The 26130-nt window shown below is 46.4% G+C and overlaps 1 protein-coding gene across 3 annotated transcripts in view; it reads left to right on the forward strand.

Moving 5' to 3' along the window:
- COL28A1 (collagen type XXVIII alpha 1 chain) overlaps positions 1-26130 on the forward strand; it is a 1696952-nt gene that overhangs the window by 609234 nt on the left and 1061588 nt on the right. For all 3 annotated transcript variants that reach the window (XM_069648530.1, XM_069648529.1, XM_069648528.1), the window contains exon 17: positions 2438-2506. In XM_069648530.1, coding sequence (XP_069504631.1) covers positions 2438-2506 — 69 coding nt within the window. The remainder of the gene's footprint in view (positions 1-2437; positions 2507-26130) is intronic.

Raw genomic sequence — 26130 nt, forward strand, 5'->3', positions numbered from 1 at the left:
CAGCGAGGGGCAATCCCAGTTCAATTTCCCAAACGAACAAAAGGCAATTAAATACAGTGGGCCTGATTCCCAGAGAGTTTGTCAATGGGTGCACCCTACTGGAAAATGCTTTAGTAATATGGCCCAATATCAGGGGAGTTGCTAGGTCTGGAAAAGACCCGGGGCTAAGCTGATGTCAGAACTGTTGGGACTGGGGGCTAGCTAGTCTTTTGGCTGTAGCACCTGAGATTCTTTCCGGGGCTACAACCAAAAGATCAGGGGCTATAGCCCCCTTAGCCCCCCCCTAGCAACGCCCCTGCCCAATATGTTTATTGGTACTAGTTCAATGATCATTAATTTACCATTACACGTTACTTGTGTTTATGTTTCACTCCACGATAAAAACAATTTACTTTTCAGTTGCACAATATGCATTTGCTAATAGTGTTTTAGAGCTTGGGGTGGGCATTATCGCTTGTGATAATGACCCTTCCCCACCATGTTCACTTCAGCTTCCCCTAATTTTAAGGGGGGTTATTAACCGTCAATAATTAACCCTGCTTGGTCAATAAAGCTGCATTATATGATATGATATGATATGGCATTTATAACGTGCCTATGCACAAGTGTTTCAAGGTACGACGGGGCAAGGGAGGGGAACAGAGGGAAGACAGAGACAATGATCTTACTAGACAGGTGACATTGAGATTGTGCAAGTGCAGGGGAGGGGGGAAGGGGAAAAGTGTAGGGGCAAGGGGGAGGGGGCAGTGCAGTGCATATGAAAAACAGTAAATAAATAAGAAAGATAATAAATAAAAGGGCAGCCAGCTGGTGGCAAGTGCAAGGATAAGTGCAGACATTAGATGTTGGTGGGGGCTGTAGGGAAACAGAAACAGACCCAGAGTGCAAGGGTTGCCAGGAGGGCAGTGCAGGTGTGCAACTGGCGAGGAGGGGGCCTGGACCCAAGATCAGAGGGTAGCCAGGTAGCCAGTGCAGTTTCACTTTCAACCAGGAGATCAGCAGGGCAGAGCAGGAGAGAAAGCAGAAGCAAAAAGGAAGGTCTTGAGATGCTCCTGGAACCCGAGATGGTTCTCCTCAAGTTTCAGAGAGGCAGGAAGGCTGTTCCAGAGGGAGGACCCAGCAGAAGAAAGAGATCTACCACCAACCCTTTGCTTAGAGAAGCGATTGACCTTGAGGAAGTTGGAGGTGGATGAGCGAAGAGTTTGAGAAGGAAGATATTTAGGAAGAGAGAGTTGAAGGTATTGAGGCCCCAGGCCTGAGAAGGCCTTGTGGACAATTCAGAGGGTTTTGAACTTAATCCAGTGTAGAGATTTCAGTCCTGGAGAGACACAATCCCTGGGCTTGAGGCCAAGGACAAGTGTTGCAGTTCTGTTTTGGATGAGTTGCAGAGGGCGGAGAGTAGAGGCAGGCAGATTTAGAAAGAGGCTGTTGCAATAGTCCAGCTTAGAGAGAACCAGAGCTCTGGTGACAATGAGCTTCTGGGGGAAGGAGAGAAAAGGAAGAATACCTCTGAGGGGATGCAGCTGGTAGTGTGACTTCTTAGAGATGTCAGAGATGTGAGGAGAGAAGGAGAGTGTGGAGTTGAAGATGACCCTGAGGTTTTTAGCCTCACAGGTGGGAGAAGGAAGAGGGCCAAGAGAGGCCTGACAGAGAGAGACAGGAAATGAGGGAACAGGTGTGCCGATGAGGAGAATCTCGGTCTTGCTGGCATTAAGACAGAGATCATTGCCGGCACTCCACTCTTGGATAGCAGACAGGCAGTCGGAGATGAGAGAAGGAGAAGAGGTGGCAAAAGGGAGCCAGAAAATGAGCTGACTGTCATCCGCATAGCACTGAAAGTTGGGGCAGAGATTGGCAATGTGGTGGGCAAGAAGTTCCAGGTATTGGTTGAACAGTCAGGGAGAGAGGCTAGACCCCTGGGGGATACTACAGGTAGAGATATAGAGGAGGGGAAGGACCCAAGTTGGACCTGGGAGGGTCGATCGGAGAGGAAAGAGGTCAGCCAAGCCAGGGCCTGATCGGTGATACCCAGGTTATCATAGAGAGGGTTGAGCAGGATGGCGTGGTTGACCGTGTCAAAGGCAGAAGAGAGATCAAGTAAGATGAGGACACAGGGGGTGTTGGAATCAAGGTTGGAGAGCAGGTCTTCAGCTTTTCCAGAAGTTTGCCCAGGAAGGGGGTGATGGAGATTGGGCGATAGTTAGCCAGGCAGGAAGGGTCGGCAGAGGGTTTCTAAAGAAGGGTGGTGCACAAGGGAGTGCTTTAGGGGGGAAGGGAAGACTCCAGTGGCGAAGGAGTGGTTGCAGAAGTCAGCCAGAGCAGGAGCCAGGGTGTCAATGTGGTCCTTCATGGTTTCGGAGAAACGCGGGTGAAATCTGCATACATCTATTTTCATGCATCTAATTCACATATCACAATTTTTTCCTTTCCTCTCTAGGGAATTCAAGGTCCTAAAGGTCTACCGGGCCTCCGAGGGTTTCCAGGCGTGGGACAGCCCGGTCCTAAGGTAATTTTTTTAATCACGATTTAGCGTATTAATGAAATAACGTCATGCTAAATAACGGAGTCTGCAACATAGACATTCATATGTTAAAATAAACAGTTTAATTGAAATGTGAGTCTTCCCGTTCCAACTACAACAAGCTTTGACAAAGCCAATAGTTTCATCATTTGCAGTTGTGTATTGCATTCTACACTTACAGGCATCAATGCAGTACATGTGTGGATTTAAGAAACACAGTAATTATTGCCAAAGTTGCAAAAATGTCTGCAAGTTAGTGTCTGCAGAAAAAGATTGTTGTTCACTAGCGTGTACAGACGTCCATTAGTTTCTATCTGACTAATCTTATTTGTATGCAAACACTAAATTGCAGCCATTTAGAGAACATTTAAATTAATGACTGGGTGTGTAAGGCAAATGTAAGCAATGATGGTGTTGCCACAGCATTTTAACAGATGGCCACAGCCTCCTCTTAAAACACACTCTGAAGTTACGATAAATGCCTTGGATGGACTCTACAAATCTAGTCATTAAAAACGCCCAGTCTATTGGCTTTGATGGTACTCACAGTGATGCATAATCTACAAGGTTTATATTAATAGTGCATTTCATCAGGAAACAGTGAGTATGTTTACACCACATGCTACAGGACAAATGAGCAGGGTACACATGAGCGCCTGGACTCCCTCTCCCGGTCACTATTCCCTTGGGCCAGCCAAGCATGGAGGAGATGGTGTTCCATTTAAGCGTGCACTTCTAGATCTGAGCACCCCTGCAAGGTCTCGTGCTGGACTGCATTTACATGGCATTCTCTGCTCATTTGTTTTAAACTGCATTGTGTACCTGCATTTCATCGCCATTGGCCACGCTGCTCACAACTGGCTGCCCTGTCAGGGTCGGACTGGGACAGAAAACAGGCCCAGGCACCAGTAAGCAGGGTCAAATGGCAATTCATTACTTTGATGACTAACTTACTGAGAACTAACTTAGGGATAATGTTTAGTGAAATGCTTTGCAAATATTGTAAAATATCTTTAGTCACTTGGGACAAAGCTTCCGGCTGCGTAGTGCAGTCACTCATATTGGCCAGCTTGGCCCAAACTCTGGTGTACACTGGCATTTTGGACGTGCCCCAAGGACATTCCCCTATCGCCCTAAAGGATAGTCTATGCCTGTCATTAATATATATCACAACTGCATACAAACAATCAAATCTGCATGCAAAGAAGCTGCCAAAAGGAGGAGATTATATTTTTGCGAAGTGTTATTGAAAATGCTAAATGCTAGATTTAATTTCATTATACATACCTACCTCCGGCATGCTTGTGCCAAAGAACGACTAAACGCAGGTGACATTATCACAGGCCATTTTGGAGTAGGAGAATTTAGGGAAATGTTTTGCAAATATTTTAAAGCACATTTGTTCAGTAACATTGGGCACAACTACAGACTGCATAGTGCAGTAACTCATCAAATTGGCCCGCTTTGGCCCCCAAACGGTCACCACTGGCCTGTGGGACAGGCGCTTCGGGCATTGCGCTCTAGCCCTGTAGGCCAGTCCTAGCCTGTGATCGATATGTACCTGCATACAAACAACGTCAACTGAATGAACACAAGATGTTTAAAGCAGAATTCCCTGTTTTTTGTGATGCATGTTTGCTTGACACATGAAAACTGTTGAACTACCACCTGCATACCTGTGTCAAAGAATAATTAAAAGCAGGTGACACTATAGAGGGCCCTTTTGTTGGACTGTATCTTTAGATCTTAAAAGTAGGAGAGGTAAAGGGGATCTCAAATCATCTGTTGTCAGGTGTAAGCTGCCAGGCGAGCCCCAGCTGGTAAATGCACATCGCCTTTCATTCTGGCACTATATGGGGAGAAGTCACTGCAAGTGCATTACTGCAATTCAAAAGGAGACCACCCCTATGGACTTTACATATTGAAAACACATGTTTTATGACCCCCTCTCTTTAGGTTACCTGCCCTTCTTTCTCGCCATCTTCTTCTACTCTTTTAACCAACTGCTTTCTCCCTCCTCCCCAGACCCCGCCTGGCTTTACCGCTGGGAGTTACAAAGGGGGGATGCGTGCTGATTTTATCTTGTATCACTTGTAAAGTTCAAGCACATGCAGCTTGATGTGGCCATCCCCACGAGTCCTGTGGTAAATCAGCAGTATTCTACCAATTTACCACTAAAATCAATCGCAACCGGTCCTGTGGGTTTACCACAGGATTTGGAGTGGTGGCGCAGTGGTATTAATCCCCATTTTTGGGGAGTGCATAAGACTCCAATGGACATTTTTCGGAACAAGCAGTAATTCTGGTGCAGAAATTCCTAACATTCTTCACAGTAAAGTGAATTATTCCTCTCGAGCTTTTTGCTGGGGGTACACCTTCCACCTTGCTGCCAATACTTTTAGTATGGCAATGTGGTAATGTCATGGTAAAGTGGCAGCGACAGAATTACTGCCACTTTGCTGACACTTGGATGTGCTCGTAATGAGTCTGTTTTCCATGTTGTTGCTCAGCAAAGGTTTGGAAAAAGGTGATTGCAATATGCTAAAATCCGAACCCTAAAATTTTGAAAGCAATAAGCCGGATTACTAACACTCCTCGTTACTTATATATACAATATCATTTGGACATAACTGCTAAGAGAATGCATGCAATCTTTTTTACAAAGCCATTATCACTGCCAATGCTAAGCCGAGTACGTATCCCTGTTTTGCTGAAGACATTTATCTATTTTTTGGCTGAACTTCCACCGAAGATATCTCGGAAGATAATTACCTATAGGGAATAACAGGCCTCTGCTGAATTACAGACATTTATCAGGCAGACTTTGTAGCCTAACTGGTACTTCTAGGACCCCCCTCAAACACACTACACACCTCAAAACCTCATGTGGAATTGTGATCACTTATTCCAGTAGGCCTAGTAAAAAGCATTGACAAAGCCAACAATGTTGTCTTTTGTGCAGGCATATGATAGGCATTTACTAGGCACTGCCATAATGGTACTGCCTGGCCAAAAGATGACAAAATGGTGTGATTATCTGGGCGTTTGATTGCAATGCCTGGCAAAGGCCTAGCTAATACCTATTCAGAGGCCAACACTCTTGGCTTTGTCCTTGCTTGTTTTTTATCAAGACTTCAGTACAAAAACAGATATAAATCAATGTGGCTGGAGGCACCTTTGGTTAAAATATTTTTATTATACCAGTAGCACATTTGGAGCAGCAATTAGGCAATTAACTCTTAGAAATAACACTGACAAGGCAAAGTGTGTTACTGCTTGATAGAACTAGCTCAGAGAGATTCCAGGATGGTGTGCTTTGGCCGGGTAGGTGCAGGCAGTGGGTAGGAATGGCCACAGGGATTAGCATGACCATGGGCAGTCAACAAGTTGGCAAATAACCAAATAACACCCCGAACCTGGGACCTGGGTCTCTCCCCTGCATATAGCTTCCCTCCTACCTGTACTCTAATGACATAGTTCTGGCTTATAGGTGGTGCTTTAGCTCCACCTAATAGCAAAACTGAAAACACAGCCAACGACATTCTCTTTGAGCACTATATACATTTCTTTATACGGCGGGAAGATGAGGCGCATGGGAGTACACTTGGGTTACCCCCCTGTAAAAACAAAGAAACACAGCTGTCAGAGTTCATTGCTGGCAGCCTTCACGAACCAGCATTATCAAAAAGCATCCTCTGGTCATTGTGTGATTCCAATATAACGCAGGGTAACTCGATTGGGCTGGTTCTGCCTGTGCTTACCAAGGCCCACCTTTAGCCTTTTGCCTTTTGCGAGGCTTAAAATGCATGTGATCTTGGTGAGCACTGGAAGGGACATCTCACGACATTAAGGACAAGGAGCTGATGACCAGAGCCTGATTATTAAGGACACTTAAATCACCAGGATTTTCTTTGACAGTGAATCCATTATCATCTCAGTTTGAGATTTCCAAATCCGACGACTTTTGACCCCAAGGAGAAGCCATCCTTTTTTGTTTTTCATTGTTTTTAGTTTGATTTGATGTTTATTTATATAGCGCTATATGCCAAAGCGCTTGACAGGAATAAAATAGCCAGTACAATTCATGAGCAACAATCTGAGGAACAGAAATTAACAGGCAAGCAAATGGGTTTTAAGGCTTGAGCGGAAAGCAGGTAAAGAAGAAAGAGTTTGAAGAGAGAGAGGAAGCGCGTCAAAGTGTTTGGGGGACCAAGAGAGAGAAAGAACAGAAACGTGAGTTAGTGCAAAGGGGTCAAGGAACAGTAAGAAGAAAGAGTGGAGCGAGATAGCTGGGACATAGCAAGAAACAAGAGAAGAAAGATATAGAGGGACAACATTATGGAGACATTTAAAGACCAGGGAAAGGAAGTTAAAGAGTAAACGTGATTCAAAAGAGGGCCAGTGGAGTGAGGCAAGAGCAGGGGCAATAGAGTCATGAGAGGATAGGGAAAAAGGGAGTCAAATATCAGAGTTGCAGATAGAGCAGAGGGGAGAGAGATGTGTAGCAGGGAGGCCAACGAGAAGAGAGGAACAGTAGAAGAAGCAGAGATATAAGGGACAAGGCAAGAATCTTGGTAGCAGGAAAAGTGAGAAAAGGTTGGCCTTCGAATATTAAAAAGGTGAAACCAACAGCAGCAGGAAAGAGTGGAAATATGACAGGAAAAAAAGGGAAAGAGTCAAGAACAACACCAAGATTCCTGGTAGAGAGAGCCATAGGAAGAGAGAAGAAGGGGGGAAATAAATGAAAGGGGGAGGCAGAGGAAGGAACACAGTGATGGCTGGGAAGAAAACAACTTCAGTCTTGAAGGGATTGAGATGGAGAAAATAGGTCGACATCCAAGACTGAAAAGCAAGAAGACAGGAGGTGAGAGTCGAGTTAATGGACAGAGTGAATGATGGAAAATAAAGAAAGGGCTGCGTATCGTCAGCGTACAAATGATGGGAAAGACTGAAAGAAGAGAGGATAGTCTCGGGAGGATAGTTTAGGGGTAACATGCTCACCTTGGAAACAAGATAACACGGAGCACCACAGGTTCGATCCCTGGGTCCGCGCTTAGAAACCTCTGGGTATTAAGCGCGTTATAAATAACCTATCATATCATATTGTAAGAGAGGTGAGAGGAATATTATAGAGGGAGAAAAGCAGGGGACTCAGGACAGAGCCCTGGCGTTCACCATACTGAAGAGGAAGGGTGGGAGAGTTAAAGCCAGCCCAGGATACAGAGTAAGTGCAATTAGAGAGATACGAGTGAAACCAATTCAGAACAGAACCACAGAGTCCAAGAGTGGAAAGGGATTGAAGAAGATGGGAGTGATCAATGGTTTTGAAATAACAATAATAATAACAACAATTTGATTTTCATCGCTTTAATCTAAAGCGCTTTACATAGGACATATTCACATAAAAGCAGTTGCCAGATCAAGTACAACATAGAGAGAAGATTGCTTAGAGTGGCTAGCCGAAAGAAGTGCATCAAAAATAGAAAGAAGGGCAGTTTCGGTTATTGGAGGGGACAGAAACCAGATTGGTAGATAAGAAGGAGGGAGGCAGTTTTAAGATGAGTAAAGACTTGAGAATAGATGATCTGCTCGAGACGATTCAATAGAAAAGGTAGAAGTGAAATGGGTTTGGAATTAGATGGGAGAGAAAGGGCCTAAGAAGGTTTTGTAATGTTAGGAAGAATAGAGGCATGTTTGAATGAAGAATGAAAGGTAGAAGACTGAAGGGAAAGATTAAAGAGTAGGGCCAAGTACGAAGAAAGGCAGGGATAGACTCAGGAATAGGAGAGGAAGGGAGCGGGTCAGAAGCAGAGGATGCAGGGTGGGCTTTAAAGAGAAAGCAAGAGATGTCAGCAGAGAAGGGAGAAAAGGAATATAGAAGTGGAGAGGGTAATAGGAGCGGGAGAGAGAAGGGGAGGGGAAGAAGAAGACAAGACAATAGATGAACAAAGAAGGGTTTCTTAAGAAAAAAAGTAAGAGGCGAGGTCAGAGGTGGAGAGGAAAGAGGAAAGAGAAGGATTAGGTGTAGAAGGAGAAAGAATGCGATTGAGGTCATGGAATAAATGGTGGGATAGGAGGATAGAGTCAAGAAGGTTGGTATATAAGTGTTGTTTGGCAAGGAGAAGAGTAGCATCATTGTCAGCATGGAGAGAGGAAAGATTAGGCAGGTCAGAAGGGGACAGAGATTTACTCCGGCCGTGTTCAGCGTGACACAGAGAACGACGCAAGGAATGTAGAGAGGGAGTAAGGCAAGGTTGAGATGACTTGAGTGAAGGAAAGAAAGAGGAAGACGGGTAAAGAGAATCAAGGGTATCAAGGATAGAGGTTGATACCAAAGAAGAAAAGGAGTCAGCTGAAAGGGGTTCAAGAGCACCCAAAGAGGGAAGGGAAGATGTTACAGAAGAAATAAATAGGGAAGTGTCGAGAGACCTACGATCACAGCGAGAGAATGAACACGAGGAGGGAGAGGAGGTGTGAAGGGGAATACGTGGGAATGAAAGAAGAGAGTGGTCATAAAGATAAAAGGGAAGGGCAAGAACTGAAGGAAGGCCAAGCAGAGAAGACAAATGAGGTACAGAGATGAACCAGAAGTGAGGGAAGGAGGAGTGGGGACAGGTGCAAGATGGGAGGAATCAAGAACTGTGAGAAGAGGAATGGCTGAATGGGTGGAGGAAAGATGGCGGTTGGAATCACCAAGAAGAATTAAGGGAGCATGTAGTGGCAGAAGAGAAGACATTAAGAGTTCAAGATTGTTACAGAAGGAGTTAGGAGGCCTGTGTGGAGGGGGAGGGGGGTAGATCAAAATAAAAGCGATGGAGGCTTTGTCAAACAAAAGAACTGATACTCAAATGACGGGAAGAGAGGAAGATTGCAAGTTGCTTTGATAAAATATTGTTAAGTGTAAATGTCCCTAATAAACCCTTCTTGAAGTATATTCTCCTCCTTGTGTCTGCTGTTGATCCCTCTCAGCTTTGTGACACTCCCTACATTTTAATATAACTTGCCGGTAAAGGCTGTCACAAAGCTGAGTGAGATGGTATGGCAAGAGGGACTTACATAGCACAAACATATACCATGGCAAAGACTCTTGGCACTGAATAAGAAGCTAAGAAATAAAACCACCCAATTTCAGAAAAGGAAACAGACATTAATGAGGAAGCAAAAAGGACTTTAGTCTACGTCTGAAATCCAGGTGGTTAGCTGTTAGTCGAAGGGAAGTTGGCAGAGAATCCCGGAGCTTGCCTGTTTGAATAGAGAATGAGCAACTGCCCCACCTTACATATGTGAATAATGTTGAAACCTATTGCTAAAGAAGGATTGAGCAACATTACATTGACACAGATCTAAATTCTTAAGGAGTGTTCATGTATTCAAAAAAATTGTGGTAATTTCCTGCTCAATTCTCTGGTTACATTGGATAACACCTATCCTCTTCCTACCCCCACGGTTCTCCTTGACCACTCTGAATGATCTTCTAAGTGGTGCGGCTCTGTACCAGGTTCCCTGACTCGGGATGGTGTCTCATGATGGAAGTTTTCCCCATGTCTAGAAAGTTCTTCCTCTGATACGAAATAAAATCAACAAAACTGTTTGCTCCCTTTGATGCCACGGATATTCAGTGGGTTCATGGACTTAGTCTGACAAGGGTGTTTCTTTTATAAAAACACAAAAAGTTTCCTGGTTTCCAAAACAAATCTTCAGGTTTAAAAAGGAAACGGTTTCCTGGTTTTGGGTTTGGCCTGCTTTTCTTCCTGGTCTGCTGTTGTCTTGGGATGCTTCTCTGTCAGATCTCAGTACTCAGTTTAGCATGCACCTTGGGCCTATGCAACTGCACAAGGGCATAATCTAAGCTGCCAAGCCGCTCTGCAAGTCTTCCTCAATTGTTCAGGCTGATTGACGAGCTTGTGGACCGGCCAGTGGTTTGACACACTGTGCGTTCGTCTACCTCCACAATGAGTTATAAATATATCATAACTAGGGAAACATTCTCCCCTGCTCCTGTCTTCCACTCCTCATTATCTTCATCTGCTAACATTTTCGCTGGGCTCCACCATGTGCGCATTCGTACTCCCAACTTTAGCTCCCTTGTGTCAGGCATATGGCATACCTGGCTATTTATATCCCTATCAGCCTCTTGGAAAATCTACTCTTCATCCCACGAGTCAGGCAGGCTCCTTTGTGACATGTTCTATCCTATCCTTTTAATGCTTCTTGAGTTGGCACCAGCAGCACATCTAGGGTTATTTGCCCAGGAATGTGATGAGATATTTCCTCTTCTTCACCTTGTGTTTTTCTTCTTCTTGGCTCCACCAACTTCTGATAGTTATCCTCCAATTTAGGCTTTCCCTCTACTCCTCTGCTTTCCTCTCCCTCTTTAGCTGTCACCTCTCTGTACCACAACATCCGCTATACTCCCCCCGTCCTTCTCTTCAGTCTCCTTTCTTCAGCTTCTTATCCCCTTTTCAAGCTCCTCCTCCCCCCAAACCTCCTTTTAGCTCCATCATACTCATGCACTGGTCCTTTGCTCACGTCAAATGTCCATATAAGGTCCTGGCCCATCCTTAGCGGACTAAACTTACTCAAAATGCATTTTTGTCTTCTAATCACTAAGTGGTTTTGGCCTGCTAGCGCTGATCAACATCTTGGTTTTTGAGACCACTCATGTGTGAGACGAGGCTTCCACAGTGGAGGTGAGCACTCTGCTCATCATTCTTCAAGCAACTACTCACAGGTATAAACTAATAAGCCAGCGAACCCATGAGCACAGTAACTTGCACATGTGAAATCTGCCTCTCTTATACTGCAACTCAGCTTCTTCACATAAAAGGGAGGGTGTCATGTTCCCAGGATCTATTCTGACTTTAGGGTTCTCTTAAAGGGACTGAGCGCCAGGTTTTGTCATGGTGGCAAACCCCTGTGACACTGCTTGGGTGTCGTGGGATGAACTAGGGGATCCTCCCCACATACATCACCCCAGGTCCCAGCATCAATTTGCTCGGGGTGGTACCTGGCCCCCCATAGCTACCCCACCCTTCATCCAAGGTTAGGCAGGGGACTTTGACCCAAGGCTCATCTGCAGAATACTTTTGGAAGTGTTATATGAAGGTCTCTGTACACCTATGGGATCACAGCATTATCCTTTGGGAACCTTGCAGCAGTCACTATTAAACCCCACAATAGCCTGTTATATGTTTGCTTACTTGTAAACCACCACTGGAGGGCATTACCGTATCCACGAGTAGGGCTTCAATGATTTATCAAAGCATCACTGTTCCAAACGTTTTGAAGACATGGCCATTCAGCAACACGCCTCCCACCTGCTTGATTTTGTGAATACCCCATTCCCTGTTCCAACTCTATCACAACCTGCATTTAAGGTACGTTTCTCAGCCTCACTACCTTAGTAGTTAGGCAGTCACCATCGTTTGATTACACACACCAGATCCCAGTGCGATCTTTGCATACTTCTGGAAAACTTCCCCAATCATTCTGCATGTTGATTGGGCAATGCCCACAGTGCACAACACCTCTTCCAATCCAATGTGTTTCTTTCAATTTGTCTAGTTGATCAACTGTGAGGAGCCTGCAATACAGAATTCGCCAACCTTATCCAGGAGGAATGCTGCTGCACTCCTTCGTTCTTGAGGGATACCAGAATTGCCAGCATGGAGATTTCTGCCTATTCAAGCCAGGATTTGTAGTCTTTCTAGTCATGCTGCAACTTTCACAGCTTTCTGCCCCATCTATCATGCACTGTTGGTTCCTCAGCGCTATCTGTGGTTCCTGAATTTAGGAATCAGTTCTAGACTGTGCCTCTTGGACTGCCATGTCTGGGTCATCAGTTACTGTCATGGTGTTCTTCCAACAATGCCACATCGAAGAATTGGTGAAGGTTAATTGTATCTTGCCAGAGTTTGAGTGGGCCGTGACAGTTTCATAACATTATTGGCAGGGGCGGCTCATCCATAATGGGTGAGGAGGTACAGACCCACTAGGTCTTGGCCCCTTCTATCCCATTATGGAGGTGCCAGCCCTGTGATATACCTTTCCCTTTGACAGTTAAAGTTCCCTAGCCATGCAAAACTGGGGACGTTTGCTTCCCCATCTTCGCATAGCTCATTGGAAATGCTGGCTGGGGAACTGCATGTCCGTATGTGCAAGGGATACTCCTGCGCCTCCTTACACATGCAGACAGAGCAGGATGGAGTGGGGTGTCTCATCACCCACGCTCTGGTTCCTCTACGCATGAGCAGAAACCAGGAAGCTTACTGATTCCTGGTCACGCAAGCAGGGGCCTGAGCGCTGGTGAGGAAAGACCCACGGCAGAAGGTAAGGTTGTTAATTTTCTGTTGTTTAAATTTAAATTATGTGTATGGATGCGTGCATGCTTGTGTTGTTAGGTGAATGAATGTATGATGATGGATGCTGGTGTGCATGAGAGCATGATTGTTGTGTGCATGTTGTGTAAATGTGTTTTTGTATGTTATTTATTTATTTAAATATGTCTATGGATGTGTGTATGCTTGTGTTATGAGTGAGTGCATGATGGAGGCCTGTGTGAATGAAACAGAGAGTGTTTGCTGTGTGTAAGTTGTGCAAATGTGTGTGTTTGTATTCTTATTATTTAAATATGTGTATGGATGCATGTATGCTTGTGCTATTAGTGAGTGCACGATGGGTGCTCGTGTGAATGAGACAGAGTGTTTGCTGTGTGTATGTTGTGCAAATGTGTGTGTTTGTATTCTTATTATTTAAATATGTGTATGGATGCATGTATGCTTGTGCTATTAGAGAGTGCACGATGGGTGCTCGTGTGAATGAGACATAGAGTGCTTACTGTGTGTATGTTGTGCAAATGTGTGTGTGTTTCTGCTGGTCCGAGATGATTTCAGCGAGTGGGGGTAGGAGGTTTGTACAATAAAGGCATTTTAGAAATGACTGTGTTACACAACCCCCCTCCCCGTCGGCTAAAATCAGATCTCTGTCTGAGGTGCTGTGGGGCTCAGGGGACAGGGATGGTATTTATTTTACTGCACATCTATCCCATACATGCCCCCTGGCTCCCCAGCGCCTTGCATACACACATAATCACTTTGATTGTGCGTGTGTGTGTGTTTGGTGCTGTGGGGTCCAGGGGACAGGCATGGTATTTGTTTACTGGACATCTATAATAGATGTCCACTAAGCAAATACCATTCCCACCCCCTGGACCCTCAGTATCTGGCATACACACATAACCACATTGATTGTGTGCGTTTGTGAGGAGCTTGGGAACCAGGGACAGATGGGTCACATTTTTTAGCTAGGTGTCTATGATAGATGTACAGTAAAGCAAAACATGCCTTACCCCAGTACACCCCAGAACCTCACGTAAACACAATCACATTCATCGGGTGTGTATGAGGCACTGGGACCCAGGGGGCAGGCATGGGATTTTTTCTGGGTATGCCCAGTAAAGAATGCCAGTCCAATCCGCTGAGATTCCTAGTGCCTCACATGCAATGGCAAGCCTGATCCCTAAGCCCACCAGCGCTTCCCATGTACACACAATTGATTATCTGTGCATGTCAGGTGCTGGAGGGCAATGAGGGAAGGAATGCCATTTATTAATGGGCATCTGAGAGATGCCCAGTAAAAAATACCATGACTGATCCACCCAGAACCTTGCATGCACACAAGTAATGTGTGCCTTTGAGGCAGTCGGGGCATCAGAGGGCAGGCATGGCAGTTTTTCCTTGGCATCTGTGCCCAATAATAAAAATCGAAATCACAAATAATAACCTTCATCATGTCTGACCACAAAGCGCTGGCACACCATGCAGCAGGCATGGCATGTTTTACTGCTCATGATTGATAAAGTAAGCATGATAAGTGTTATTATGGAGCTAGACTTGCATTTTAATGCAGCCAGTCTAGCCATTTCTTATTGTGGTAAGACATTTTATATTGGGCAGCTTTGATAATGCAAGCATGATCAGTGGTATTATTCTTTCTGTGGCATGACATTTTGTATTCAGCATCTTGGGTAAAACAAGCATAAGTGTTGTTATGTAGCTACACTGGGATTTCAAGGCAGCCAGTCTAGTAATTTCTTATTGTGGTAAGACATTTTATATTGGGCAGCTTTGATAATGCAAGCATGATCAGTGGTATTATTCTTTCTGTGGCATAACATTTTGTGTTGGGCATCTTTGATAAAGCAAACATGATAAGTGGTAATATGTAGCTAGACTGGCATTTAAATGTAGCCAGTAGCCATTTCTTTTTGTGGTATGACATTTTGTATTGGGCATTTTTGGTAAAGCAAGCATGATAAGTGTTATTACGAAGCAAGACTGGCATTTTTTATGTAACCAGTCTATCCATCTCTTATTGAGGCATGACATTTTCTATTGTGCATTTTTGATAAAGCAAGCAGGATTAGTAGTATTATTTTTACTGTGGCATGACATTTTGTATTAGACATCTTTCGTAAAACAAGCATACGTGTTATTATGTAGGTAGACTGGCATTCCAATGCAGTCTAGTCATTTCTTATTGTGGTATGATATTTTGTATTTGGCATCTTTGGTAAAGCAATCATGATAAGTAGTATTACGAAGCAAGACTGTCATTTTTTATGCGACCAGTCTAGCCATTTCCTACCGAGGCGCAACATTTTGTATTGGCCATCTTTGATAAAGCAAGCAGGATCTGTGGTATTATTCTTTCTGTGGCATAACATTTTGTGTTGGGCATCTTTGATAAAGCAAACATGATAAGTGGTAATATGTAGCTGGACTGGCATTTAAAAGTAGCCAGTAGCCATTTCTTTTTGTGGTATGACATTTTGTATTGGGCATTTTTGGTAAAGCAAGCATGATAAGTGTTATTACGAAGCAAGACTGGCATTTTTTATGTAACCAGTCTATCCATCTCCTACTGAGGCATGACATTTTCTATTGTGCATTTTTGATAAAGCAAGCAGGATTAGTAGTATTATTTTTACTGTGGCATGACATTTTGTATTCAGCATCTTGGGTAAAACAAGCATAAGTGTTGTTATGTAGCTACACTGGCATTTCAAGGCAGCCAGTCTAGTGATTCCTTATTGTGATATGACCTTTTGTATTGGGTATCTTTGAAAAAGCAAGCATTGTAAGTGTTATTATGTAGCTCGACTGGCATTTTGGTACAGCCAGTTTGTACATGTATTCATACTTTGGCATGCATTTGTAATGGTAAAGCTAAGTATGTTCTTATGTGGGGATACTCTAATGCCGTGAGCATCAGCTCTAACGTCCACCCCTATGCCTGAGCTGTCCACCCCTCCGCTGCCACTGTTAGTGGCCTCTGAGCAGCCCTGTTCCAGCGCCATGCCACCACCGTCCACATTACCACTGACAAGTCTTGATGACAACATCAAAACTAATAAACCATCCTTCTCTTTCTCCCCTTGCACTGTATCAGAGGTGAACAAGATTATTTTTGGCATGGAACCTACCTCATGCAAGTGCCACACGTGTCCATCCAGGCTGTTGGTCCTGTGTCTTGTTACCATTGGACCGTGGATCACCAACCTGATAAACCAGTCCTTTCTCAAGGGTCAAGTACCCACCAATCTCAAGGAGATGTGGATCACACCCTTCCTTAAGAAAGCCAATGTTGACCCACTCATACCCAAGCACTATCGACCGATAACCAATGCGCCATTCTTACTGAAGATAATGGACCGCATGGCATACCTTCAGTTACAAAAAATGATTGAAGACAACGCCATACTCAGACCTTGTCAATCAGGCTATTGTGCCCGCCATGGCACGGAAACGGCCATGCTCGACTTAAAATCTGTCTTCTATTATCGATCGCGGCCACCCAGCTCTTCTTATGCTGTTAGACCTTTCTGCCGCGTTCGAATTAGTTGACCACGAGCTCATGGGTTCCAGACTGCAATCTCTTGTAGGCTGTACCGAGTTAACCACCCAATGGTTAGTATCCTTCCTGGGCCCTCCCATCTCCCGAGTTGCCATTCATAATTCTTCATCTATTCCATCGTTGTTGACTCGAGGTGTCCCTCAAGGATCCTCTCTTTCACCCACCCTCTTTAACATTTACATACTTCCACTTATTCTGTTGCTCGATGACCTGGGTGTCTTGGACACCAACTACGCTGATGACACCCAGGTCATCCTCGAATTCACTGGCTCCTATTCCACCGATGCTAAGGCCATTTCAGTCATTTATTCAATCATCGACTCCTGGATGCCTCACAACTCAATGGCCTTAAATGCAGATAAAACAGAGCTTCTCATTGCTGCCTCCAGTCACATGCTAAAGAACCTCCCTGCCGACTATGCTTCATTTCGTATAGCCAATGTCTGCATCTGTGTTGTCCAAAGCATCAGGACGCTTGGGGTCACTATTGACGCCGAACTCTCTATGCGTCCTCATGTGGCCAAAACCCTAGCCCCATGCAGCTGCATCAACAAACAGCTGTGCTCACTACGTCCTTTCTATCTGTAAACTGCATGTCCCTCCTGGCCTCGGCCCTTATTAACTAAAGGCTCGACCACCGCAACAGCCTTCTTGCCGGGACATCTTCTGCCAACATTGCAACTCTTCAGACTACTCAGAACGGCGCTGTGGGTGCCATACTTGGTCTACCAAGATGGCACTTGATCAACGAAGCCCGGAAAAAACTACATTGGCTTCCTATCCGGCACAGGGTGTCCTTCAAGATACTCACACTCACGTTCAAATGCCTGAATAACATCGCACCCAGCTACCTCTCAGCAGGGTTCCATCACTACACCCCAGGACGCGCTCTCAGGTCAGTGGAACAGGCAAGACTTTCTCAGCCTCGCTTCCGTTTTGCCAAATTTGGAATGACAAACTTTGATGTTCTTGCCCCAGCATGGTGGAACTTGATTCCGCGTCACCTCAAGTCCTCCCCGTCCTTATCCGACTTTAAAAAGATCTTGAAGACCTTTCTCTTCTCAGCTCCCTAGTTCTGTGCTCTCTTTCTGTCTCCGACTCTGAATTCTGTCACTTTTCATTGTCTGTTTTGTACATTTTATGTGCGCCGTGAAGCCTGCGGGCGATTTGGCACTCTATCAAGAATTAAAATAAATAAATACAATAAATAAATACTGCAGTATATTGGCAGAACAAACATGGACATGTTTTCTTATAGAAGCTTTACTTTTATTATGCACAAAGCAAACATGAGTATGTTCTTATATGGGAATAATAGGGTATGATGGTGTAGTCGGCATAGAAATGTAAGAGCACAGCCAGTGTGAACATTTTGTATACTGGCACATATTGTGGGAAAGGGCATCATGATGTTTTTCATCAGTTACCCTACAAAATCCAATTGCAAACTGTTTTGGCTTTTTACCCAATTTTTCTAAAAGGTGTGCTCAAATGCACCATTTTCACCCATTATTTAAAAGACAATTCTCGTGGGGAGAACCCTCCAAACCCCCCTTGAGTGGTGGGGGCTCCCACGCTATGCTCGGTCACTCTTGCATATCTGGGACAAATATTTACACGTCAATATATAAATGAGACATAGCTCAAAGCACAGGTAGCACATCAAAAAAAGGGTCCACAAAAAAACTGGATCCTAATAGAATCAATAAAACATTTTGAATCAGTACATTTAAAAAAAATATTAAATCACCCAATAAGTAACATTCACATAAAGCATATGACATCGTCAATTACAATCAATGGTGAGTTCACAAAGGATTATGGATACATTCAACGCAGGTCTGGAAAAGTATCAGTTTCTTATTATTGTCAGATAAAACAAATAGTTTCCCTGTATATATTCAGGAAGGTGGCTCGACATGTTTCTGTCCTTGGGGAATCACTCAGAGAACATTCATCAGGAGGATTTGAAGTGGGAGAATGGGAGAAAAGACTCCCCCCAATCTCCTCGCGCCCCTGGCCCAGAGGATCGCGGCCCAGATGAATTTGTCTATTTACCAGACGACCAAATACCCTGGTACAAGAATATACGGATGTGCCCACCAGCCTGCCCGCCAGCCTGCTCTACTCAAGCCGACACCTGCGGCATGGATGAACTCGACTAAGCCATCCAACAATCATGACCTACATCGTTAGAGATGCCATGACGACCTAGCCAACTGTCAGAACGCACGTGCAACCATGCACACTGGACACTCCCACACGAAGAATATACGCGGTGCTATGACGTAGGTGACGGACACACCCACTGACGCGCATCTTTATTATTTTTCACATAGGTTCTCCGAAATGCAGAAACGCAAGACGCACAAAGCACTCGTTTACATGCTTGCTGACGCTTCTCCCGACCCTTGCATCGTAATGAAAATACAACGAAGACATGATACTGCCTATGAAGCCATGTGACACCGCAACCTAAGTGCCGTGCATTACACATCCCCACCTATGAACCAGGCCCAAGTAGGCCGCAAGCAAGAGCCGCCATGAACACTGAGCGAGCAAGAGTACAATTGCTGACCCTGCAGAACGAGCCCAGCGAGAGCTGACAGCCAAGGGAGCGATGTTGCAACTCGTATGCTACCAGCCGACGCCAAGGTCACACCTGTAAGCAAAACCAGGCACGCAGAGGCAAATACAACTTTAAATGTTCAGAATTCTGCCTCAGCCACGGTCTCTCCTCACGTGACCAAGCCAAACCTGACAGGGTGCCAGACCCACGAGGGAGAAGTCGCCTGGGTCTCACGTCTGGGACACAGGCTGCAACAATGAAATGACCCAATGGACACCTACAGCGATGGGAATGGTCTGCTCTCAGGCCTATGAGCAAATCCACGCATTGTCTGCACGAACACATAGTTACTGTAACGCTCACCTGGTTCCCTCGGAGGCGCGGGTCTTGACTGGGCGGTGAAACCGTCTTCAACGTTAGGCGTAGGATTCGTTTGGCTCCCGGATTTGGCCCCTTTCTCACCGAAAGTTTGACCTGAAGGGTGAGGTGTCTGCAAGTGGAAAATCAAGGTATTAGTGGCTGGAAGGTTGGGAGAAGTTCCAAGCCCCTCTCTCCCTCTCTTCCCGTGGTACTTGGTCGATTGTTGTGCTCACCTTAAATAGGTGAATGCTGGGCTCTCCATCCTGCGTCTTGTGCAGGGGCGCTGGGTCCAGTTACTTCACTGGATATGAGTTCAGCCTCTTGATTGCAGAGGGTAAGTTGAGAGCGATGCCGCCGTGAGCTGCACAAGCGTGACTTGTAAGTATTAAAGTTCCCTTTAGATTGCTCTCTTCAAATGTCTTATCTCCTTAATGTCTATGGGCCTCATTACGACCCTGGCGGTAAGGGGTTAACGCCAGCGTTAGCTCCGCCGACCCCTTACCGCCAATTACGAGGTCCCCTAGCGCCATGGTGCTTTTAACACCTGCTTTTAGCAGGTGTTAAAATCCATGGCGCTAAGGGACCATGGAGTTAATTACGCCACCGTAATTTACGGTGGCGTAATTAACGCCTTCCCCACTCCCATTATGCCCTATGGGGCAAAAATGGGAATGGGGAAGGGTAAATGGGGATTGGGGACTTACCGCCCCGCCAAGGTCGGAATGGGGCGGTAAGTCCGCCAACCACCATGGCGTAAACATAGTTTACGCCATGGTGGTAAAGTCACGGCCCAGGCGGTAACTTACCGCCTGGGTCGTAATGAGGCCCTATGTCTTTTCCTTTTCAGATGCTGTCGGTGCCGAAGAAGATGCTCCCCCAGGTTCGTGGCAGAGAGCGTAACAAGAAGATGGTGAATACGAAGGCACGTAAGTAGAAAGGCTGCTCTAGGGCTGTAGAATGCACCTTAATGTCTCTTTTGTCTTTACAGGTGCCGGAATGCAGCGCGAGCAGAGTTGGAGCGAGCGTAACACAGGTAAGCAGTTTTGTAACTAAGCGTTACTAACCAATGTTCTTTGTCTTTGCAGGCCCGATGCCGGACGAGAAATGCAGAAAAAACGCCTTGAATGCTGCCGATGGATCGGGTAAGTTGAACCGCTAACTTTGCCTTTGCCTAACCTGTGCCTTTTGTTTTGCAGGAGCTGCTGAAGACTGAAGATTGGTTCCCAGCAGGTAATTTTCGTATTCACAGGATCCGGAACTGAAGATTCGCTGGAGCTGACACGGTGAGCGTCCTGCTGCAGATGCAGAATAACGCGAAGCACGTTGCACCAATTGGGTGTGGTTTAAATAGTCCATAGGAGTGCTTAGGTGTCTTCTTCCACAGCCTCGCCCAGGCAAAAGAGTTCCTGCTTCCAGAAGGGGTCCAGCATCAATGATCCAGGGAGTGGTGCCTGCCCCACCCAGAAGGAAAAGTAGTCCCTGCCAGAAGAGAGTGAAACATCATCTTGCTGGTAAGTAAGCAGCATGGTCTGCTGCAGGTAGGTCCACCTAAGCACTTTCACACTTGTTATGAGCCCGGCGCTTCCTGTGCCGGGACGGGTCCATGCTATGAGCCTGGCACCACCGGTGCCAGGACCAGGTCCAAAAGGTCCCTATTGGGACTTGCTGGTGCCGATGGTATATGTTATGAGCCTGCTTCCAAGGATGTTGGGTAGGTCCTGACTCTGTGGAAGCAGTGGTCAAGACAGTTACATATTGTTGCAAATGACAGGTACACAGCGAGCTGGGAACAACGATGGTCCCAGGCTGGGGGGCTCGCGAGTGGACCAATCAGAACATGGGGCACTCATCACTGACGCCACTAACATTAGCCAATCATTAGGGGTCTTTGTGTAACAATTTTCAATTATCTAATAGAAGGGACAACCCAAGTATAGCACCTGACTGACCCTCAACCACTAACAACGTTCTCTATACGTATGCTATACTAACCCTACCACTCGAGGAGCCAATCCAGAGTGGCAATAGGTTTTTTGCTAACTTTCCCAGGTGACGCAAGTAGCGGGTCATACTGAGGCAAAAAGGGGCCTGCGAGCCCCACGAATTTCGAGAGTGTGGACGGACGCGTATGATCCCAGACCCATCCCTGCCGTTGTTCAATAAACAGCAGAACTACCTTGCTTTTTGCGTGTGACTCATACTTATTTTTGGGAAACACAGGAGGAGTTGGGGCCTCCCAGCCCGGAGGTCCGCGGACGGCCCATCCGACCCCGGGAGAAACTCCCCGACAAGTTGAAGGCAGTGCTGAGATCTGGTTACAATCTACCTTTTATTTTTCCGAGTACTCTCGTTGCGAGGAGGCCCGGCAGCGCGGCCCCCTCTGCTGCTGCCCCCTTTTTGAGGACTACAGGACCATCGCGGAACTGCGAGAAGACCGGACAGCGCAATCCGGATATTGGCCCTCGGGAGCCGGTTGAGAAGTATCCCGCCCGCGGTTGGCGAGTGTCCAGACGTGGTCCAGACGAGGGGAGGTGGTGAGCCGCTTGGAAGGGTGCACGCAGTCGAGCTTGGTGAGTATGTCACACCCAACAAGCAATGTGAAATTGTGAGGGAGGGGGGAGGAATGGAATAAGGGAGGTGGGAGGTGTTACCAAGGTGTACGGCGAAGAATTGATAAATTAGTGTTGGCGGTGAAGTGATTGGTAGCTGGACAAGTGCGAGAGCAGTCCGCTACGCTACGAAGAAGAGTGGGCGGAGCACGAAAATATCACGTGCGACCACTCGTAGACACTGATTGGCCTAGGTCGCGACCACCTGTAAGGGTGTGTGGGTGTGTGTGTGTGCGGTTTCCTACGAATTGGCGATTATTGTTCAATGAGTAGATGAGGATTCCTATTGATCGAGCAGCGAAACTCGATAGATAGATGACGTTTTCCTGTAGGCGGTAACTAACTGGTTCCCTAAGTACGGAAGATAATTGGCTGGTTAAGCCCTCCTGTTGAGGGGCGTATCACACACGAGGCGACGCAGCGTGCGCAGTCTGATTATATTATTGGTTACCTTGTTCCAGGCATGACAAGAGGACAGCTGTGGGGTTAACGGGGACAAATAGCAAAACTTATTTCGAGCCTTTTGAAGTGCGAAAAGATCTTACCGGTAGTTTCGAAAGAGGTCGGTGACGTCACCCGTAGGGCTTTCATAGGATACCTCGACCACACAGCATTGTTGAAGAGTGGTGGGGAAGCGAATAGTGGTAAGGGGGAGGGGACGGAGGTCAACGGCAACGATTAGATCGGGGCCAGGTGGAGAGGGGGACGTGATCGCGCATGGAAAACGCCAGCCACGATGAGTGAGGAAGGAGGAGGAGGCGTGAAGAAAAGTGGGACGGCTGTATAAGTACGTCACACAGGGCACGCAGCCGCAGGGGGCTACGTGCGCCTTGGCCGTAGGGGGCCGTAACGGTATTAAGTGAGAGAAACAAAGACAGAGAAAAGACTACATACTTGCAAGTGTTATATTTCACTGTTTTCTTTTTAGCAGACGATCGCAAGTCCCCAAACTACGGGGCCAGGTAAAACATCTGCAATTGTCAAATTTGATAGAGTTTATTTTTAGCCAGGTAACGACTACTATATTGAGGGGAGCTAACAACACAGTGCTACCATGTCATACGGGATAGGATCGGGAGGGTGGGGGAACACCCTCACTACCCCGCTACAGCATATATGTAAAACACTGTCACCCCATAGGGAGAAACTGATTAAATACAGCATAGAATGGAAACAGGGGACGGACAACAAAATGACGACACCCTGGCCGCCTAACGGCAGTTTCGACCCATATGTCCAGCACTCACTACTGACCCATCTACATAACACATACAAGGGGAAGAAGTTGACGCACCATGTGGAGGTGTTTAACTTATGGAGGATATTCCATGGGTCCCGACCAGGACCGACCGGAATGTTCACTGTGGGGGAAACAAAGGAGGAGAAGAAGGTTAAGGAGGAAGAAGAGAATGGGGAAAAAGAGAGTGAAAGCACACAGTGCACGGGAAGAGGACAAGAGGGAGGAGAAAAGCCTAGCAACGTAAATGAAACAGAAATAAAAAAGGAGCGGGCCGACGACATGCCCTTAGCGAAAGTAGTGAAAAAGGAGGAAGGGGGCTTATATCCTGTAACGGAACTACGAGAAGTGGTAAGGCAACAACTAAGGGCGGCTGAGGGGTATTCGAACCCAGCATACAGCCCACCACCATATACAGCTACAGGTGGCTACACGGGGGGGGAGGTGACAAGTGCGGTAGGCCCAACTTATACGAAGATGCCCGCAAGGGAAGGGAAGACTAGTGAAGAACAAATTGCAGCCATAGGACACGACGAGTGGGTAGCTGCGCAGGTGTTATTAAAATTGCGAGGGACATTAACGGGAGAAGAGAAGGAGGTAGTAAGAAAGATGAACGAGGACGATGAGAGTAAGAGCGAGATAAAAGGGGAAGGGGAAAAAGGAAGGAAGGGGAGCTGTTACGAGGGGAGGAGGAGATTTTGGAGGAACGATTGGCAGAGTTAAGGAATGAGCAAAACGCCCTGATCAAACAGCTTGAGAGGGAGGAAAGAGAGTGAAGGAGAGAAAGGAAAGAAAGTAAGAATGAGCTAGCAAAAAATGAGGGAATGAACTGAAGAACGGAAGAGGGAAGCTGAAAGGATGAAGGCGGTAGCAGAAAGGGTATCTCGAGCAGCGCAGCGCAACAAGAAAAAGGAGGAAGAAGAGAAATAAAGGAAATGGAAATGTGGAAGAGAAAAATACTATCAGAAACCACAAAGAAATACGAGGAAAGGAGGGTAATAGAAAGCATATTGGAAAGGGAAAGAGAGAGATGGGAAAGGAGGAGAGAGGAAGAAAGGATATTAGAAAAGATGAGTAGTGAAGTAATTGTCATGATGCCTACCTCCAAGGAGCCAGGTCCGACCCAGCAACCCCAGAGGCAGGCATCATTCCCCCCAGGGAAGTGCCAGCGGGCCCAAGTTGGGGCCCTTTGGACACAGTCCTGGCGCCTTAGGCGCCAGGCTCATGTTGGACCCCTGTCCTGGCGCCATAGGCGCCAGGCTCATAAAGCTAGACATGTGTTCAAGTGTTTTAATGTGCACTTACCTGATGCAGACCATGCTGCTACATCCAGGCCCTCTTGAGGCCTGAATGGAACTACTTTACCTGTGGGACTACTTTCCACCTGGGTGTGGTTGGGGAAGGATACATACCTGATCGGTGGAAGGATACATGCCTGGAACTTCTACCAAAGCTATTTAAACCACGCCCGATCAGCAACTCACTCTTCGCGTTGTTCTGCTCGCAGCTGGACGCTCACCGTGTCAGCACCTGCATCTGGACTTCAGCCACGCCTGTCAGCATCCTGGGTTGCCTGCAAAGGGAGATAAGAGAGAATTGGAGATAAAGAAGACCTTACCTGCTAAAGCTGCATCACGGGGACATCACACCGACGATCCTGAAAGGGAAGACATCATTTTAAAAGCATTTCGCTTCGATCGCTGCAGCGCTGCATTTCACTCACCTTTCCTGGGCGCCTCCATCTTCAGCAGCGATCATCCGGATCCGCACCCACTTCCCAGAGCATAGAGAGAAAAGACAAGAAAACAAGGTGAGAGAAGGAAGGGAAATGGGAAAAGCTCAGTTTCCTTCTAAGACTTACCTGTTGGGTCATTCCCATTTCATTTCGGGTCCTGCCGCTTCCTGGCATTCCGGACCCCGGCCCCAATGGGGAAAAAAGACAAAGACATTGAATGAGCGAATGCAAAGACATTACCTGAACGCTCATCCAGAACTTACACTTCGGGTCGGCGCCATATCTCCGGCATTCCGAACCCCGGCCCCTAAGGGGAAAAAGATATAAGCATTAGCGCTTGCTGCAATAAGACAATGAACATTATTATTAAGCTTGAACTTTTGAACTTGCAACAGAACTCTTACAGCGCCTCACCTGAATAGTCAAGCTTATTTTGAACTCCCATCAAACCTCAATCCAGTGAAGTAACTGGGTTTCAATGCGCCCCTGCATCAGAAGCAGGATGGAGAACTCTTCCTTCCAGACCCTAAGGTGAGACTTCACGGGGAATCGTGGAAGGGTATCGAGGAGGGCTGGAAGGGAGTGGGAGGCTTGAGCATTATTCCGTCAGTAGGTAATACTCCCTTTTCACGCACAGGGGAATATTCCTGCGAGCCAGAAAAGCCAGAGTAGAGGGGCCCTTCCTGTCCATCATCAGAGTCCTGCGCTTCACCATTGAAGAAGCATCAGCACTCGAAGCCAGACCTGCGCCTCCGTGGGAATCAGGTGAGCGTGACAGTAATGGAGGAATTAAAAAAGAAAAGAGAGGCAATAGGAGGAGAAATAATAGAGAAAAGAGAAGGGGAAAGAGGAGATAGGAGAGGGGAGAGTGGGATAAGGAAATATGTACGCAGGGACACAGAAGTAGTAACAATATCAGCACAAAGGGGAGCAATTGGTAAAGAAGAACTGGGAGGAACGGACTTAATAGATTTAAAAACAGTGACGATTCGGGGGAAAAAGACAGATTGGGGGTTGTCGCTCCTGGATGATTTTTGCAACGAGGAAGAAGAAGGAATGGGGGGAGAAGGACGAAACGGGGAAAGGGAAAGCTTAGATAAATTGTACATCACCCGAACCAACAGGGAATCACCATGGGCTTGCAGAAGGAAGGAAGAACTGGGAGGAAGTGAGGAAGGAGAGCAA

This window comes from Ambystoma mexicanum, chromosome 2q (assembly GCF_040938575.1).
Source record: "Ambystoma mexicanum isolate Mex_15411 chromosome 2q, UKY_AmexF1_1, whole genome shotgun sequence".
Lineage (NCBI taxonomy): Eukaryota > Metazoa > Chordata > Amphibia > Caudata > Ambystomatidae > Ambystoma > Ambystoma mexicanum.